Genomic DNA, 21081 nt, shown 5'->3' with positions numbered 1-21081 from the left:
ATAAATAAATAAAAATCACGGAGCAAAGTGATGCGATGCGTTGTGCGCTTGTAGATCTGCTATCTTCACTAGTCTGGGTCCTGGGAGACAACATATTTCTCTTTTGGGTTAAAGGGCTAAAGGCTAACCGGTTTGGGAACCACTAGTACGATAAAAAAAAAACAGTCAGATTGAAAGAGTGTTTGTTTACATAAATCGGACGATGCTGAGTCGACTGAAGGTGACTCTTTAGCTCGCTCCGTGCCACGGTGCCTCAGTGGCTCAAGTCGCCTTCTGGTCGGAGGCGCGCCTTCTGAACCGAGTGCACCTTTTTCAACCCGAGTGGTTTTCCAATCGTACCGTGACATATCTACTGATGTTTATGTATATTTAATAAATAATACATTTTTAAATGTATTTTTATTAATTAATTGATTAATAGATACATTATCAAAGGTTCCAGCAATCCCTAGGGGGCATCATGTATTCAATCTGCTTAGCTTCAGTCGGAGGTCTCTGTGCTGTCCTCGTTGACAGTGACAGCCCTGCTGAAGTGACGTGATGACACAGCGCTCCAGTCTCTCACAGAGCCACTAATTGGCCAGGACAGCGTCATGGGATTTGCCGCCCGCCACCCTTTTTCCTGGTGATAACCGACATCCGTTTCCCGGCCCACCACGTCATGTGCACTGCGATCGCCTGTGACACTCTTTAGTGTTCATGAAATTCTTATAGGTGATAAATATGCATTTTCCCCAAACGCCCACCCTGACGAGCCATGTGCTGACATGAAGACATGAACAGATGTTATTCCAGTAGGATTCCTGTATGTGCATCCCCCCGTCTCTCTCTCTCACACACACACACACACACACACACACACACACACACACACACACACACACACACACACACACACACACACACACTCACCAGTGTTCTTCACCAAGTCATTAACATGAAAATATTACTTCAATAGTTATTTTGTTTTCCTTAAAGGTTCAGCACTGCATTCATACATTAGTTTGAGTAAACGCGGTGTGTTTGCTCATGGAACGCGCAATACAAATTAAATTGATTTCACTTGGCATTCATTCATGTTTTCATACATGGAAGGTAGGAAATACATCTTCATGAAAACAATTGGCATTGGATATTACGTTTGACCTTTTAGACTTTGAACTGATTTCACTTATCCAGAGTGACATAACAGGTGCAATTGTAGAATACACTACTGCTTCTACATGAGCATTATAAGCATCTGACTGTGAAGAGAATTGAAGATGCTGTATTCCCCTGATTATATCATGATCAATGATGAAACAGTAGTCTGGAGTTTAGTCTGGATATTTGTTATTCTATTCATTATATAGTTTGAAGGCATAATACACAATTCTTATTCACACATGTCCCATTCAGAAACATGATACTGTGGATGCAGGTAATTGTCTCCACCAGGCCGAAGGCATGGGGAGAGAGTATGTTTTGCACTCCGTCCGTCCGTCCGTGTGTCCGTCCGTGTGTCCGGCCGTCCGTCCGTCCGTCCGTCTGTGAACAGCTAATCTCTGGCACCGTTGGCTTGATCGCAGCCATACTCTGCACACACACTCCCTGAATACCAGAGCTGAACCTCTGCCCCAAAGTTTTCACATTGGCCTGTTATAGCGCCACCAGGAGGCTGCTTTGTGCAAAACAAATGTTTTGACAGTACACCTACAGATTTTGTCCAAACATTACGCAAATTGGTACACAGTCTCTCTAGAGCCATTCAACGAAACGGGTCTTTCAGATTTCTCAGACTCCATCCTGATTGGCTAAGATTGGCTTCCAAAGTTCGCAGGAGTGCTCTGTTTCAAACAAAATGCTGCAAATCATGAACACATGGTGTGATTTCCGTGAAATTTTGCACGCACATTCCCACTAGGTCGAGGAAGAAATGCCACTTGAATATTTTCAACTCGGCCTCATGGTGGCGCTATAACTGGCCGATTTGTGTTTTTACCTATAACTGCACCGATCTGTGTAAAACCATGTATGCACACTCCCTAGAGGCCAAGGAAAAACCTTTGCCTGGAATTTTTAACATCTGCTCTTTATAGCGCCACCAGGAGGCCGACATATGTAAAACACATTTTCTAATATTACTCCTTCAGATTTTATCCAAATTTCACGCAAATCGGTACACATGCTCTCCATAGTCATGTGATCATGTAATTTGTTTGATTTCTCATAATTATCCATCCTGATTGGCTACGATTGGCTTCTAAAGTTTTCAGGAGTAGCCCGTTTTGTACCCGTTTTGTACAAATTGCCACAACTCCGCAGCGTCCGATTGCGGTGAAACTGTGCATGCCTATTCCCACTACTAGGCTGAGGAATAAATGCCACTTGACAGTTTTCAAATCAGCCTCATGGTGGCGCTACAACAGGCCAAGTTGCGTCACACACACACGCACGCACGCACACACACACACACACACACACACACACACACACACAAATAAACATGTTTATATTACTCCTAAACATTTTGCCAAACATCACACACAATCCTGTGCCCAGAAGGGCACTTTTTCTAGTTGTATTTGTTTCTCATTACTAAAGCGTTATTCATAGTCTGATTTATCGGTGGTGAGGTGACCACCGAACTACAACATGATGTCACGCCGCGGTGGTCACCACTCACACAACATATGTTGTGTGAGTTTTTACTAGGTGGTCACTAAAACTAAACCTTTACACCGACTCCGTTTCACTTTGACTTTTTTAGTATTTTTACACATAGAAAATATGGGTGTTAATCCATTTAATAATTTACAGGAGAGGCAGATAAACACATCCTCCTGTTGTCTCTCCCCAGGTTTCACCCTGATACCAGGGGACCAACTGATTGTGGAGATCTCCTGTCGAGATGCCTATCTCAGACTCTGCAGCGTTGCCGTGTTGAGAGACGGCCGAGAGCTCCGTCTAGACTCACGTTTGGGGTCTGACCTCGGCACAAACCCTGTTCCACACGCTAACCCAGAGGCGGAGCTGTGCAGTGCACTAGCATGCCTCCAAACCGAGCAAAACCTACCTAAAGACTTTGTCTGCATGCTGGAATGTTCTGAAATTGCCCTGCTGAACAACCAACGCTACCACGAGAGCTTCCGCGGTGCGCTAGCCAAACTGATCGGCAGCCTGAAGGGTGCTCGACACAGCCAGGAGCAAAGGTTGGGGTCAGACGGAACGGACGGAACCTCTGCTAACCTTACCAGACCGATTGGGAACTCTGCCACTGACTCCAGTGATCTGCTGTATGTGCTGGACGTGTCGGAGGGTTTTTCCCTGCTCTCACTAATCGCTGCCAGCCAGGGCCCCGTGAAGGCTTACAGCTCGGTGGAGAAGACCCAGCAGCAGGAGGTTTTGAGGAGGCTGGCTCAGTCAAATCATGTCCCAGAACAACGCCTGGAGTTCTGGCTCAATTACGTGCAGGACGAGCAGGCCGTGCTCCAGAGGCCCTCTGGAGAGAAACTTTGGAGTGCCATCATCTTGGACTGTGTGGAGACATGTGGCCTTATCAGGCAGAAACTGATGGAGAAGGCTTCACTGGCCAGGTAAATCGTTACAAGGTGGCCTAATCGTTTAAGTCCTGTTAAAGAATGGTTCCAACTTTAATGGTTCCGAACAGCATTAAAGCAATGCTATACAAGTTTTCCATCGTACTCTTGTTGTTGGTCATGAATGGTACTTCCTCACTAGTTCCAATCAGCTTTCAGTACATTTGCCATGATTTTCTCTGACCTTAAACACCTTGATTCTAAACCTAAACAAGCTAAGCTTACCTGGCATTGCCAGAGTGATGATGTGAGTGCATCCACGTCATCAGTCTGGCAATGCCAGGCTAAACCATTTGATTGGTGGGGATTACACAGCCTGGGTGTAAGTGCTACCGCCGGTGTGACTAAATTCAGGACAAGGAAGGCTGGTTGCACCAGACTACTTGGGGGGTCTATCACTGAAATGGGAAATAAATTGTCTTTCAATTCAAGAAATAGTATTAAATGTTTCTTGTGTCGCATAGTCTCTTGGAAAAAAAAGAAAACATATTTTGACAGTAAAATGTATTTTTCTTTATTGTCTGTGATGTGTATAACAGGTGTCTGTTGGAGGAAGGAGGACGTATTTTCCCACAATCCATTGTGGTGCACGGTATGTTGGTGGAGTCAGACACTCTTCTGCTGGAGAGTGCTGTCCAGGGTCAGGAGCCAACGTTAGGCTTCAACATTGCTCCCTTCATCAACCAGTTCACTGTGAGTACTCCTTGATTATATACATATACATACAACACACACACTCTTGTAGTTCACCTACTTTTATTAACCTTTAGACTAGAGAATCTCTTGCAGGGAAAATATGAGAGGAAGGAATAAAATGGGAATACATACTGTTTAATTCATGCTGAAAAGGTAGTCTCTCTTCTCGAGGCACAACGCTCATATCTTGTATTCTGTCTCATTTTACTGATGCAATAGTCAATATTGACCGTTTCCTCAGATGCTTGTGTGTGTGTGTGTGTGTGTGTGTGTGTGTGTGTGTGTGTGTGTGTGTGTGTGTGTGTGTGTGTGCGTGTGCGTGCGTGTGCGTGCGCGTGCGTGCGTGCGAGCTTGCATCCAAAGGAAGCATGTTGGCTGGACAGGAAAAAATAAAAAGTTACCTTTTAGCCCAAAACACCTTTGTCATTAGTCAGGGTTTGACAACTATTGGACAGTTGTAGTTTACCCTGTGGGATCACTAAAGAATGCTATAGGGCGGCACTATCGATAATTGTCTTTACTTTACTATCGATAATTGTCTTTACTATCGATAATTGCGATTATAGTCGGTATGCTTGTGATCATCATATCCAGAAGTTATGCGGGAACGCCTACTGCGCAGCAAAAAAATACTTTCTGGCCTTGACGGCCAATACATCCGAACAGAAAAGTCTATCTCATTGCATTAAACAATGTTAAACTCACTTTGCCATGGGCACTCACTTTGCCGCTTGATTTGCTACTCACTTTATGCATGCGCATACCCTCTATTCTATCGACTTTTTTTGTTTTGCTTTTGATATAAATGAATATATTACTCCAATCGATTATTTGATTTGATTTTTGATTATTTGTTTTATAATTGATCAAATTGATTAGTTCAATTAAGTATTGCACCCCTAAATCTAACTGACATTCTCATTTGCAAGTGACGAGAACCAGGATCAGAGCCATAGCACCCGGCAATGTACTTATAATCTTAGAATAGTGTTGAAAATAAGTTGTTTTTGCTTTTAGACAATGTATGTTGCTCTGCAGAGAGGTCACATAATATCTTTCATGTGGCTTTCCGTCTGCAGCACAAGAAACCCTTCTGAACTCTTTTTCTTTATTTGCTCTGGAATTCCTGTCCTCCTTTTTTTTCCCTCCTCGTGCTCTCATTTCACTGCGCCCTCCTCCTCCTCACGGGACAGTAGTTTGTTTTAAGACAGATGTCATCTCCGAGCCCCCACCCCTCGATGGAGGACACTATCTGGCACGACTGTCACACTGGAGAACACACAGCATGGCCCAGGACGTTCCTACCTGAATCCATCAGCACACATTACATCAAACAACTTCAAACAGCCCACATCTCCCAGATCCTCCTCGTCGTAACTGTGACAGGGAGGAGGACACATTCTTTTGTTCTCCAGCTTTAGCGACAGAGACCGTGCTCTTTGTGGCTGCCAGCTTGATTTACTCCCCTTAGCATGAGTCTGTGGCCCAACGTGCTGTACACAGCAGCTGCTGATTCCAGCACTTGTCCCCCCCATTGCTTCAGTTACTCACGAGTTTGATACAGTATTAGGTTAGATTTGATGTGATTAGAGAGCAAAGCGTTCATCAGTTTGTGCTGAGCAGATACATGCTGACCACCATAGAGGTGGGCAGTGATGTGGACTCATATTGGTCAGTGGGAGTGACGGGTGCACTTTTTGGGTGACTAATGTTGCTTTGTGATTATAAATGATAATTATAATAATAACTTTAGGAGGAGGGTTATGGGGAGATAGTCACAACAAATAGTGCCATCATGATCAGACTGTTAATAATATTACATTTGATTTGTAAAGCACTTGGAAAAAACAAAGTGTTTACATAACTGAAGGAAAAATAAATGGTAAAATAAAATTGTCAACAAAATAAACACGATAACATTTTTAATGTTCACTGACATGTAGCCAATATCTATTTGCCATACCGGTGCTGACATCCTCAACAGATACTGCTATGCTGGTGTTAGTCTGACTCTGTATAAGTGCTTGCCACCAGCTGAAAGCTATTTAGTATTACTTGTTTTGTAATTACTTCCTTCCACTTTAGGTACCAGTCCATGTGTTTCTGGACTTTTCTACATTGGAGTGCAGGCATCTCAGTGAGTCTGTGGAACTTTTTGTACTTGACCTTATGGAGACCACTGCCAACTACACCACCAGAGACGTCAAGGTATGACATGCATTCATCACATGTAGGGCTGCAACTATCGATTATTTTCTTATTGATTCGTATCTGTTTTTTGAAGGTTTTCCAAGGAACAGCAAAGTCCCTATGTTTAGAGTACCAGTAGGGGCAAAAGTGGTGCTGTTGTGCTAGAAACAGAGAGAGAGAGAGAGATAGCGTTGCACTGTTGCCTGCTAATTACAATGAGAGAGAGAGGTGTCTGCTAATTCCCCCACACAGTAACACTGTCATTTTATATAATTGCGACCACAGGTCGCATTTCCCGTCAGTCAGTCATTATCTTAGGTCACATTCCCACCTAATACTTCGGTAGACTAGATGCGAATGGGCGGATAATTTGGGATTCTTGCATATTTAATTTGCTGCGGTTTGCCTTCACACTGTCATCCGCAGCAATTGGAAATGCAGCAAGGGGGACCTTTATCAATGTGTTCCATTCATAAACTAGCCTACACAGTGAAATCTATGGTGATAAAATTATACTCATAACGTGCATGTGTCGTGCCGTCTGGGAGCCCCCCTCGCTCTCTCTCCGCACGCAGCCACGCACTGTTCTTTTGGGCATGGAGGCACAGCGCTGAGCGCACTGATATAACAGACACTCAGCAGCGCAAAATGTTTACAAGTTTATCGAGATGAAAGTCCCTACTCCCCAGTCCCCACACAGTGACAGCACTCCATGTTTACGGCACGCACAGACAGACAGGCAGAATATTCTGTAGGCTATACACAGTGTTTTTATGTGTTTCCTTAAGCAATTGATTAATGTACTCTTCCTCATTTCGATCAGTGCTTCAGTCTCTTCATTCGACCACGTCTATCCACGGTAACGGGACATCTTTGCGCTGCGTAAAATATGCCTTCTCCGTCTTCAACTGTGTTCAGCTCCTCACCCGCCACATTGTTTGCTTCATTTCCTTTATTTACTGCGGATTGCATTCACACCTGCACCGAATCGTAATCAAGTGCGATTGCAAGCGAAGCGAAACCCCCGTTTTTGCTCGGAGTAGAATGCGGTTCTTTGATACGCATTAGGATTCAAATCCTGCCAAACGAAGTGCACTTTCTGACAATGCGCAGCAGGATTCGTTTTAATCGCAGCAAAGCTTTCTGGTGTGAATGTCACCTTAGATGGTCTCGTGACATCACGTGACGACATCAGGGATGGAGATCCCTGATGTCATAGTAAATGTGACCTGCTGTCGCAATTAAGCCCATATTTGGAGATCCCTGAGGTCATCAATATTGGCCAGCAACTCTACATCTGACCTCAAACCCTTAGATCTCCAATTCTCCATATATGGATATATGTCAGAACCTGTTCTGACAAAAATGTAGGCCCGGCCCTATTAATGCCTTTTATTTAAAGCACCTTGAATAGCCTTTGTGCAAATGAAATAAAATTGCCTTCTACAGTTCACCATTTTTTGTTCTCCAGGTCCAGGCCACCTCCTCGGGCAGGGTGACTGCAGTCCCCTTCTGGTACCAGGTTCACTTGGACGAGGAGATCAGCATCAGCAGCCTGAGCCAGGACTCTCATTGGAAGCAGGCGGCCGTTGTGTTGCACCAGCCTCTGGAAGTCAAGGGTGGGGACTGGGTGTGTCTGGCTGTGCAGCTCCACAAGAGCAGCATCTCTATATCGGCCCGCATAGAGAATGAACCCGAGGCCATGTCTGAGTCTGTGGAAGATCTCAGTGCTTTATCTACTCGTCAGATTTAAGGTTTTGTCCAAAACTGCAGGAGCACATCGACTCCACTTTTTTACAGCTGGGACTAAAGGAGTCGGCTCTGTGAAAGCTTGGTGTATAGTTGTTTTCATTTGAAGTAATTGTATATCCTATCCGATACTCAACAAATTATTTGTCACATGGGAAGTCTCTATAGATTATGCTTTGTGATAATCACTATTCCTTAATTTGTGACCTGCTGTTGTGCTGCTATAGTCTATTTCATATACTGTATCACACATTTCAGGAGAAACAGTCAAATTGTCAGACCCCCTTCCTACACAAGTTGATAAATTAAAGTCCTATAAATGCAATTTGGAGTGTGAGCCTAAAATATTGAATTCAAATTGACCTACGTTAATACGTATAATACATGACATTAAGACATTTTTTTATTTGTTAGGCATTTTTATTTACAAAGATTTGTAAAATGCTAAGAGTGACACACCTACCCAATTTGGACTCTAGAGAAGAGGGTCATATTCCAAACAGTTGGGACACTTAAAATGGTGATTACCCTGATATAGTGTAAAATTCATCCCTAGCTGTAGATTCAAGCCCAGAATATTTGTAACATTCTGTTGTATTTTTCCTGCTTTTACCATTTTATTTGTAAAGTATGTTTGAATGATGATCTGTCATTTATAAGTTGGTCATTTCTGTGTTGAAATGTAACTTTGTTATGGATACATACAGTAATAGCTGGTATGGATGTCGTTTTTTTATGGACGATAAAAACACTTTCAATGTGATTGTGGAACAATTTAATCTGATGAAGTGTCTGAGCAAAAACAAAACATGAAATATCAAAGTGCACAGTAAAGCAGTTAACTCGAGTGTATGGGTCCATTTTTACACTCCAATTTAAATGAACATTTACTGAATAACCGGTTATCCTGAAATATTGAGATGCTTTGACAGTTATGTGTCAGGTAAGGCAATGCAACACGCAGCTGCACAGTGCACCACTGCTGATAAGGATTCAACATAATTGACAGCAATATACTTAGCTCTCAACATGGATAATTGACAAGACTGATACACTGTACATTAAAGGCGATCAATATTTGTGCACAAATATCACAATGACAAAATGATTTCAAAACATATACACAGCATAACAAATGACATGGATAGAAGCATTTCTATCCTTGCATGCCTTATTACTTTGTCAGCTATTAGTCAAATGAAATGAGGCAGATCCTGGGATTATTAATTGTACACTGTAGTTGATAGTGGATGGACTAGTTCCACGGCACATAGGACAAGGCATTATTACCACACCATTACACGCATAAGCCAATAGTCTTTGTGCTACATAGTACACAATGGTTCAGTGCTTTGACCACATTTATAGCCCAGTTCCAGCCCTCACGTAATGGGGACTGCCCATAATTCCCACATCCCATTACGCTTTGCGTGCGGTTTGGGACAGGGTTAGTAATGCGCCGAGTCAGACCAATGCACCATCGGACTAATAACACAGCAAATACATAATACTGTATCACAGTAGTAGCAAGACCGGGTTAGAAAATCTATACCAGCTTTTGCCAAGGCTGTAGGTGTTTGGACACATGAGCATGATCTTTAACCAAATAATCTTTTCTTTAATGATATTATTCGCCTACAAATGATTATCTACTCACCTTCATGCCAGTTGAAACGGATTCAGTTTTTCTTGTTCTACTTCATGCCCATTAATTGCCTCCATGGGTTTGCTTTAGTAGCTATTAACAGTATATTATATAACTGAATAGCAAAGGGCTTGTTTAAAAAATAACTAAACTGAACATAATCGAAGTGTCACCCCGTAATTGGGATCTCTCCAAAGAGCCAGTGTTTCCCTGTCAGAACCTTGTGCAAGAAAGTTGAGAAAACGTTTGTACCTGCTCAACTCAATACAAGTCCCTCCTGAATGAAATAGTTTACAGACAAAAGTAACAAGTCATCAAGGAGAAAACTGGGAGTGCTGTCGCGTAACTTTCTTTAGTGCCCCTACTAAACATTCTTAGAGCTGTCATTGACAGAGCAGAGGTCCATATGTAATTGCATTTTTAGGGAATGTCTTTCACCACTCTGCTAATGTGCTTTTATTTCTTTGCATTTTTAACACATCACTCGTTGGTTTTGTTTTGGTCATTTCGGGTTAGATTGGAAGGAAATGACAGAGTTGCCTGCCTGTTCAGTAGAGCCTTCTAGCCGATAATGATAAGATCTGCCTCGGCTGGCTCTTTGGTGTCTTCAACCTCTTCAGGTCGGGCCTCATGTCCTTCCTCCTCCCAAGGGCAGCTAAGCCCAGCAGGGGCTGAGCGGGAGTGCGGTGTGAGGGTTCTGCCCAGGCCCTGGTACCGACCCTTGGGGGATGTCGGGTTAGATGTGGTCTCGGTGGCAACAGCATCTTGGGAGCCCGCGGAGAGCAGACCAGATCGTTCACCGTCATCCTCAGCCTCGCCAAAATAGGTATTCTTTGGACGACCCATAACTGTTCTCCCTGTTTAGGAAAAAAAACACTTGAATTTACTTATGGACATATTGGAAAAGACAATTCTGTTAATTATTTTGTAAATAAATTCATGGTACCATTAGCTAGCCACTACTCACCAACATTGCGGACTTGTTCAGAGATGTCTGCTCTGACATCAGAGACGTCCCACATGGCCATGAAGGAGTCGAAGCAGGAGCCCTCCTCAGCCTCCTGAATGTAAGGCTTGTAGGTGAAGCTGTAGTGATGGGCAATGGCTGCTAGGAACATCTCCACACAGATGATAAAATCCTGGATGGAACAAGAGAAGTCTGTCAGGATTTCTTTGGTTGGAACCGACTCAAAGTGATTACCTATATAGTTATAAGAGATAAGATGACACAAATTACTAGTTTGAGCAGAAAGAGGAAAAAAGCATTTTAGCTTGTAAAAACATTTACCCTAACAACTAGTATATACATTATATAGTGCATTATAGAATATATTGTCACAGGAAACTAGCTTACAAAGGACAACAGTATATCTCTGCTGTCTGTTAGAAACCACCCAACTCCAAAATGTTCATTTTTCAGGAAATGATAAACCATCCAGCTCAAGTGGAGTTGTTGAAGTGCTTTAATACTTTTCATTGGTTCAATATTTTTTTAACCAACACACAGACAAAGGGTGTTAAATAGCACTGATTTATGAAAAACAATTATTTAAAAAAAGAGTTAGGTGGTTTCTCCGGACATCAACAGATATTGGAACTGTTTGATTAACAATTACAACCCTGTTCACTCAGTTCTTAGCAATTGCAATTTGCAACCCTGTTGTATACTGTGTCACTCAGTTCTTACAGACACATTTCAGGTGTACCTGTAGGCCAGTAGCCACAGCCTCAATGCTTTTCCAGTCCCATGTCTCTGAGATTACACCCACCTTCACCAGGAAGGCAATGAACACAGCTTGCCTGAGACATGAGAATTCAAGTTCACAAAATGGTAACAATCAATTCTGATCTCTGCAGCCAAAGCAGGAACTGATTAGTTAACGTCAGTGCAAATCAATGAACAGCATATTTGCCTAACTACACATGCAAAGTGTGGAGAATATGGCGACTGGAGTGTACAGGCCAAACTGCTACCATAGATATCTATGGGTGATAAAAAAAAATGGCAAACAACTGTGTTCAATTTTATGAATCAGGAAAAAAAGGAGTACCGATATAATAAAACAGAGAAAAAGAACCCCAGAACAAGAGGTAGAAATACAGATATCAATAAATACAGAGTCTAAGTGACCTTTTAAGTTTGAACAGACACTTACCAGAAGGACACAAACACCACCATTTTGACACATAGGAACTTGCCCACTGGTCTGATGGGGCTGAGCTCCTCTCTCAGAGCCTTGTAAAACAAGACTAGACAATACATGGCAAACTGGGATTGGCAGGCGACGTAGTTCCAAAGAGTGAGAGAACAATGGAGAACAAAGTTAATACACATGAGATTGTTGCATTAATAACTTTTTAGATATGCTTCTAATAAAAAAGATGTGATGGTAATAAAGTGTGCATACCGGTACTTCTAGCCTGTCTATTAAAGAAGACTTCACCCATTTTCAACCTTATATCATGTTCATTATAAATTAATCCTCATCATAAAATAGCACAATTCCCATCTCCTCAATCTGTGTCTCAATGGTGGACAGCTCCGAAACCTGGATACCAATGACATCATCGATGGGAATTCAAAGCCAATACAAACTACCGTATTTCTCTTCCTGGACATTTTCAATTCAATTAAATAGAAGCCATTACATTAATAATAATAAAACGATTATGTCACTGCCTGGTAGGCAGGTGTCTGACCGCTGAGACAAAGGGCGCAGACAGAAATGGTGCCATCTTATAACAAACATTTGTGAGGACCAATTACAGTATTATGAAGAATTAAAATGGGTGAAGTGGACCTTTAACAAAATAGAAAAGGGCTTAACATATACAATACATGTAATACCGGAGCTTCAGTAAAATCACCTCAATAAATGTACCCAGAAGCATGTAATTGCATATTAGATTAGCATGCTGCCAGCACAATGCAATGGTACTGTATGGGGTCTTACTAGAGACAGAAAATACATTAAGATTATGCTGTAATCCAGTGTCTTAATTACCAGCTGGGACATATTGTTGAAGATAACCAGGTAGGTCCAAGCGTTTTTTGAGCTGAAGTTGCCTTCATCATATACCCCACATAGCTGACATATCCTGCATGGTAGAGAGAACCCGGGAGGTCAAAGATTGGAACAGGAGGAGGTAATGTACCCAGTTGAATGATGCCACTTCTTAGGGATGTAAGATGTATGTTTGTAGACAGGCAGTTACTGTAGGTTGGTGAAATGCATTTAATGAACGGCATTAAAAGTTTTTGTTAGTTTTCATGTACAGTTTAAAAAACAGAAGGGTAAAAACCTGGCAGGCTACTATAGTATAAGACACTGGTTCCCAAACACTGGGTTGGGACCCATTTCTGGGTCCCAGACACATTATGGGTCCCCTTATTTTTTGTTACCTAAATTTGGGTTTTAATTATTTCAAAACATTTTCAAAAAACATTCCCCAAAAAAATGTGTTTCTTGAATTAAAAACAAATTCAATTGTTTTATTGTTTTCATGAAGAAATAAAAAGAAATGCCATAAATTAGAAAACAAATGTTAAAGTAGTGAAAATAGTCGATCTACATATGAGCTTGAAGATCTACTATTTTCGTCCCAGGCAAACATCTAATTTATTTTTTGGGTCACAGGCTAAAAGGTTTGGGAACCACTAGTATAAGGTTTACTGTGTACTGTCTATAAGGCTGACGTTAAAGGAACATTCAGTGATTTGGGGGATTTGGAAAACCCCCCGGTACCAAGATGTGCACATGCACACACTACAGTGGGGGGACACGCAACAGGCCAACAGCACACACACCAAGGCCCGCCCCCGCTCGATCATGATTGGCGGAAGGCACCTCTCTATCCTGATTGGATGAAGGCTGGGCCACCTAGCCAAAAATGAAACCTACGGTTTTTATTGACCCCAGGGGTTAACTGGGGACAGGGAGGACAGGGAGGTGTATTTAAAATAACATACCTTTAAATACACCACCATGATAATTGTACATAATTGAAATGTAATGATAGGCGTATTAGAATTGACTTTGACACCAAACCAATACCCACAATAGAGCGGTATAAATGGCACCACAGGGTTTCCAACAAACCTACGTCACATCGCCAATCCGACTGACACAGTATGTCTGAGCCATAGTGTCTTTGGGGCTTTGTAAGAGTACCCATTGCAACCGCCTGTCTGCGGTCCTTTTGTGCCCATATATGGAGATCTCCCGCCCGCCCTCCCATTAGCCATTAGCACATTTTAATATAGAATTAACGCACGCAACAGTCTCTCACGTCCCGCCAGGCAGCAATGTGCCGGATCTGCAGGTACAGCTACGGCCACGTCAAAAGACCCGACCCTGAACACCCAACAAACGCAATCCTTCACTTCGACCAAAAAGTTGGAAACACACCTGGTGATGATGAATGTGCAAGCATAGACAGAAAGCAACGGTATTGGCAATGCTTGCACATTGACACCGCTAAATTCAACACATATATTATCAATTTTATTAGCTGCAGCTGTGTTGCTTCCATTAAGGTGTAGAAGATCAGTCTGCCGTGTTTTTACCCTTCAGTCGTTTTTAACCTGCACAGGAAAGGGAACCTACTAAAACAGCCTAGGATTTCATGCTCCTTTAAAGAAGTAAACTAGCAGTAAAGTAGTAGCTAATATTTTAATATATGTATTTTTGTATACAATGCAGTCACATGAGCTACCAAGAAGCATCAGTATCCACTAGCAAGTCATCAAGGCCATTTCATACACATACTTACAATGCAATAACTGTAGTGACTGGTCTTACAACTGTGTACTGCAACACTCCCAGTTTACATCTCAATAGCAGGACCCTGCAAGAAAATGCAAAATATATATATTAGTGCATAATGTAGAAAACCCAATACTGAAGGTTATGGATATGGATACATACAGTAACTTTGAATTATTGCACTTGTAATATGTACACAACAGGTGGACAGTATAAACATTTCTTTATCTTCTAGGACTATGGATTTGACATTGTACTACTGAATATATCTTTTTTTGTTGCAATTATTGTATATTTCTGCCTGGTACCTGCTGGCATCTATATGACAAACATTTAGCAATGTATGCTACAGCAGGCCCACTACTTGCAGGGGTTAATGTTAAACGATTCAAATAGCACAGCATTCTAAAATGCCGTGTAAACAAATGCTGTTGTGCTCCCGGCAAGTGCATATTTTCTTAAATGAGAACACACGGTTGGTCTCGTGAAGTCCTCTGGTCCTAATCAGATACAGACACGCATGCTAACTGATTTCTGAGGTTGGCCAATTGGGGCTAATTTGAAGTAGATGAATGTCAGTGAAGGCCTCCTTCAACCAAACAGCTTTCAAATAAATATTCAAGAAACAGAGGGAACTGCACATTGGCGTTTACTTTGAGAAATCTCTCTTGCTTCTAATGTTTCAGTGCTCCGTCCAAGGCATACATACTTTTCTGAGAGATTACAGGATCATTGCTGATGTATAAAAACAAAACTCTGCATCTGTATTAAAACAGACTAAATTTCACTCTGGGGGGGGGGGGGGGGGGGGGGGGGTCAATAATAGTTTTGCTAGGATTACTTAGCTTAAATGTCTCTGCCATGATATCCAAGATAATCAAATTATTATACATTTTGTTTAATTGTAGGGTTTGGCTGGTTTAACGAACAAGGTTTATTTTAAATTACAGTATCCATTTGAATACGGTCATAAATGTCCTCCTATGATGAAATGCAAATAGGGATACAGCAGATGTCTTAACTAAGATGATGCTCATTCCAAGACTCGCTGATGCTCTTTAGAGTACATACAGTATTGCAGTGGGCCGCACATAATAAATAGAGATTTATCAGACATTATTAGCGAGACTCAATGGAGTGTTTCCAAAGAAGGAAAAGAATTTGCCGACATATTCACATTTCAAATGCATTTCAGAGGACCGTTCTTCCAGTTTTCATGGCAAATTATTGCCTCTATACTTCTGAGTGATTCTCTGCTCTTCAGTCCCATGACAAAACATGTACTTATATAGAGAAGTCACAAGGCATGTTAAAGAAGCGTGGATAATTTTACAATTTGTCTAATCAACATGTCAAATGTACTTGTGGAATTGTGGACTTCTCATGAACAAAACGATACAGACATGTTGATAATCAGAAAACGTATAGCCGCTCAAACACGATACATGTCAACTGCAATAAGATATGAGTGAAAATGGCTTCCAGTATCTTTGACAGAGGAGAAATAAACGGATCTAATGTTCTTTTCCATTAAATCAGTACCAACATGATTTTTCGAAGAAAAACGTCAGTGTTGTCGGTGAGAAAATAATTGAACCAGGAGGTCACCTTGCAGGTACTGTACATCTTTGTTAGATCATGGATTTGGTTTTGTAAATGTGGTTTGTAAACGGTGTGCTGTATGCTATATCCTACATTTTGTGAAAGGAAATAATGTTTTTCTTAGTCGCTTTGGTATTTGGTATAGTGAAATCTCAAAACTACATCTAGACACTTAGTCTTGTACAAACCATAAAAGCAATTACACATGTTTTCAAACTAATTGTCTGACGTTTCCTACATTATCAATTGTTCATGCCATGTTGATCAAAATGTAATACCCCGCAATTACACGCAAAATGGTTCAGCCTTGGCTGTGCTATATATAAATGTGCTATAGAAATAAAGTTTGATTCGATTTGATTACATTTTTTGGAAATGTGTCCTGAATTTAAGTCTTTTGTGACTTCCACTAAAGAAACGGAAAGTGAAGTGTTAGATCAACCAATGACCAGTTCTCTAAAATAGCTGAGGGGTATCTCATCAAGGGATTGTAATTGCATTATGGAAGCTATCTGTTGTGATGTGGATGAGAATTTGTAGCCTGATAGACATGCACGCCAGGAGTTATAGAAAACATATGCTGTAATTCCCCATATAGCACTGTAGTATGTACAGTTCTGCCTAAGAATATAGTCCTATGTTTACATTTCTCTTTTTTTCCCTTTGTGCTATGCAGTGTTGTAGAATAATCTTGATTATTTTCTATATTGCAACGACATGAATCCTTTCCAATCACCTGCGATCAATCTCCCATATACAGTACAGTAATGTGTAACTTTGTACTGGTGAAATTGATGTATGCAAAACCGTAGCCATTATGTGCATCAGTTATATTGACAACATATCTAAGCATTTTTACTATCTTGTTTATACATGATGTTCATTGGCATAAACATGCCAATAAAAGGATTTTGAGCAAATTATGGTTTTTGCAGGTAAATCTGTGTGTGGTGCTGTTAGTGTTAATGAATTGTTTTTGGGAAAGTTCAAGGACGTTTTAAGAAACGCACAACTGAGGAAAAACCGCAAGACTCCAGCCACAGTAGATGCATAGAAGAATATGTTAGTAAATATTAACTTATTTCTGTCGGCTCTGACATTTGTGAAGTTGCATGCTGAAGAAACTGTTGGTCTGTAATGTTTTTTGTTGTGCTTTCTCTTTGCATTTCTACCTGTCCTAGTGATGTGTCTGACTCTAAACCATATCTAATAGTAACAGCAGCAGTAGTAGTAATAAATAGAGCACCGAAGTCTGACGTCAATATCGGTAGAGGGCGCAAATCCACGGGTTCATGTACTTTTTATTTGCATTGTAATCCCCATAGGGGGATTTTAGATCGCATCATATAATAACTGTGAAAAATAAACAAATCATCCAGGCCACTTCACTCATATGGATATGAAGAATCAACTGACAGAGGAAACGCTATTGTTACTGCTACTGAATTAGTAGCTACTGTTTTCGCTAGAAACAGACTGTATCATATATGAGTGACTGACGGTCGCAAACGATACAGAGACACCTCCCTGACAAAAACGCAGAGACCGCTTGTTTATTTTTGGACCACAACGCTTATATGAAACGATTTTAAGATGAGCCCATGTTATTCTCCATAGAGAAATTACTTCCGTGAACCAGGGGAATCGAGGGGACAAGCGAGTGACGTCAGGACTTTGGCGCTCTATAGCAGTATTATAAAAGTTTATCTCTCCAGGAAACTCACTCTCCCATGGGCCAGGGTGGACACCAGCAGAGAGGAGGCAGGTGTTTCTGCTGTTCCTGGACCTCCAGCATCAGGACCAGGCTGGGATACTGGCGGCCCAGATAATTCAACAGGAAGGTCATGAAGTTGTAGATCACATAGGCCTCATAGCACTCTCTGCACGTGTCCACATAAATTGCTATATTGGGGTACTTCAATGCAATCCACTATAAGATAAGGAGAGAGACAATGTTGTGGATTAAAGGCCAGTAAGTAACCATGAAACATTCAGAAGTCACAACCTTCAGTGCTCATCTGTTTAGGATAACTTGGAGGGATTTTTCTCCCAAAGAAAATTCCAAACAAAACGTGTATATGAACGGAATGCAAAATAGGTTTCCCTGTACTACACACAACTTACACTGTCCAAGCTGTAGATTGGTACCATCCATAATATCCTAAAGACAAAACAAAATACACAATTAGTCTCACACATGCAACAACAACATAAGGCACACACTAGTATTACTACTAAACTACTACTACTACTATGACCATTCATTGTACCTGATAATTGGCTTCTGAAGTTCAGGCTGAGTGTAATGCACCATATGCTGCAAGATGCCCCATAGTGATATGGGAATAGTCATGAAGACAAATATCCCTGCGATGAACCATGCTTTGTTATGAGTGGTCACCTGAAAGACATAAGAAATAGCATCAAATCGTTTTTACCTGAACAGACAAGGCACTCAGTCAACATAATCACTTCATTGTGGATAAAATATTGTCAGAGTTCATTGGGTGAATGAATAGACTCCTGGATAAAATATTTTGGATAAAGGAAGAGTGTGTCTGTACTCTGTACCTGAAAAGTCTGGGGATAGGGAAATGGTCTGAAATAATGTAAAGAATACAAGTAAGCCTACATCATTATCAGACCTAAATGTATTGAACTTTTTGTTTATGCCATAATGTCTGGCTATCCACAGCTTTTAAAGTCTCGCACAGCCAGACAACTATTCCACATTCTCAGATTTGAAAACAGTCGTTTTCGGCCTGTAGTCTGGCCATGCAAGACTACAGGTTTTGTAGCAATTGCTGAAATATTAGGTGGCACTGTGGCAGGCCTTGAATATTTAAGCATGTTCAAACCATTTGTATCTGTTTAGGTGCCCAGACTTCTCAGGTGCCCACTCTTCCTCCTAAGCAGTGGAGTCGTTCACCCTGGCCAGTTGTCTACATTCATAATAATCACCACATCAAGATCTTTGCTTCCCATCTAAAAAACAAACAAGCCAATCCACATTCGTTAAGTTTAGCCAAGATTACAAAACAACTAACCTCTGACTTCTGTAGCTCCCAAATGCATAGCGGTAGAACGACAAGCAATAACAAGATATACAACAAAATAACCAGCGGGCGAATCCATCTCCTCCAGTTCCCACAGGTACACGGCATCTTACGATATTTAGGATATCGAAGCCTTCACAGCTGGCCACAGGACAGTGACCACTAAATTCTAACAATAACAATTTGGACTTGCCGACCAGCACTTGACACATTCGGCCAGCAACAACCGATGTAAAAGAAAAACCCCCTTAGGTCAAAATAGTACTAACTATAACGTTAGCTGACAACCCAAAGCTAAGTTTCATTCATAGAAAGCTGTTGAATAATTATTAGATTGTATTACTCGCCATTTTAGCAAGCTAGATAGTGAAGCTAACATTAGCTCGTCAGCTGACTCGTCGCGTAAACAAAACCCCATGACTCCACCATGCTTCTTCAAACACGGGGAAGGTCCAGTCTTACTTTTCAGAACAGTTGTAGTCAAATAATGAAATATGACTACAATGAAATATCAATTGGGTAAATGTAGGTAATTCGCTGTTTTCTACCCGCAGCTGAAAGTTTTAGCATAACTGTTGATTCGTGTTGTTATTGTTGATTATGTGGACTTCCTGTTGAGGTTGCGATTGTTCCCGCCTTCGGTCGATTTGATTGGACATTGCAAATTCATTAGCCAATCATCATCATCAAGGATTGTGCTCAATGTTTATTGGTCAGTTTGCTTGGTTTAGGTTCTTGGAGCTTGGCATCAATATGCTTTACAGTCGAGTATCCGGCGTTAGGCGGATACGGAAACGATGTATGTGCGTCCATCCATGTGTGCGTGGAAATGACTGGATACTGTAGACGGATATGAGCACTGACTCCTGAGTACTCTCCAGTCTCCACGCTCAGTCCTCTGTCGCCACAAGATGGCAATACGGAATACGAATTAATAATGTCGACCTCGTTTTACTGGTGGTAGGTAAACTACTAGCTACTATAGAAACAATTAACGGTTACATTTACTAATACAAAAAAAGTTGAGGAGGCTCTCAGTTCCGAACTGATCAAAATACGTACTTTGCTTACCGACAACAAACTCTCAGTCTCTCACTACACCTTGGTCAAACTAAATCTGTTCTTTTCGGTTCCCTCAATGTAAATGATTTCAAGGTGAAAGTTGATGACAGTAATGAGTAATCTCCAGCAAAGAAGAAGATTGGGCTGTATTCTGGACAACAAGCTGGCAATGGCATGCTGGCATCATGGCAACAAAGGTGATAAAAAAAAAAACAAGATTCCTGGTCAGAATTTCCTCTTGTCAACAAAAGTGCTCTCAAAACTATGCTTCAACTGAATTGATTTTCCCAACATCCCAGTCTTTATCAACTACTTCTCGGCCTGGGGCCTATGACCCACCTCTTTCCAACCCATTTTTGCTAGCCTAAACTGGCGAGCAAATAAATATATATATAAATAAATCACACCCGTGTAAACTTGTGAAGTGAGGGGCGCTAATATTAAAGTAACTCATGTTGATTAGGTGATGTAAAACAAACGGTGTCAAAACAAACTTCTAAATTATCTTTATTGTTAATGGCATTTAATAGTTTGTGTTAGGGACAAGATGATGTAAATGTTCTCTTCATTGTCAATGGCGTTTTTAAAACACATTTAACTAAACACAAACATTAAACCTGTATGTATATATATATACAGAAATCACCCCCCCCCTCCTTTTTCGTCCACTCTGTACCATAGATTGTAGAAAACTAGACCTGTATGTCCCACATGGAGATCGCTGTATCTGCCTGTGT

General features: G+C 41.2%; 2 protein-coding genes across 3 annotated transcripts in view; one reads left to right on the top strand and one right to left on the bottom strand.

Moving 5' to 3' along the window:
- Positions 1 to 8992, top strand: part of prmt9 (protein arginine methyltransferase 9) — a 17596-nt gene extending 8604 nt beyond the window's left edge. Inside the window, exons 10-13 of the mRNA XM_079500151.1 lie at positions 2840 to 3575; positions 4118 to 4271; positions 6360 to 6482; positions 7936 to 8992. Of these exons, the coding sequence (XP_079356277.1) occupies positions 2840 to 3575; positions 4118 to 4271; positions 6360 to 6482; positions 7936 to 8217 (1295 nt within the window). The 3' untranslated portion in view covers positions 8218 to 8992. The remainder of the gene's footprint in view (positions 1 to 2839; positions 3576 to 4117; positions 4272 to 6359; positions 6483 to 7935) is intronic.
- On the bottom strand, positions 8972 to 21081 carry tmem184c (transmembrane protein 184C). 2 transcript variants are annotated; one of them, XM_079500153.1, is made up of 10 exons: positions 21043 to 21081; positions 18497 to 18627; positions 18351 to 18387; positions 17951 to 18156; positions 14632 to 14706; positions 12864 to 12957; positions 12015 to 12127; positions 11565 to 11658; positions 10826 to 10997; positions 8972 to 10715 (listed from the first exon to the last, which is right to left on the bottom strand). In XM_079500153.1, the coding sequence occupies exons 1-10, from the start codon at positions 21055 to 21057 to the stop codon at positions 10420 to 10422; spliced, it is 1233 nt and encodes a 410-aa protein (XP_079356279.1). In that variant the 5' UTR covers positions 21058 to 21081; the 3' UTR covers positions 8972 to 10419. The 2 variants fall into 2 exon arrangements, with proteins under 2 accessions (XP_079356279.1, XP_079356278.1); XM_079500152.1 differs by lacking the exon at positions 21043 to 21081 and adding an exon at positions 19274 to 19882.

Source organism: Electrona antarctica (assembly GCF_951216825.1).
Source record: "Electrona antarctica genome assembly, chromosome: 4".
Lineage (NCBI taxonomy): Eukaryota > Metazoa > Chordata > Actinopteri > Myctophiformes > Myctophidae > Electrona > Electrona antarctica.
This window is presented reverse-complemented; position numbering and strand designations above follow the sequence as displayed.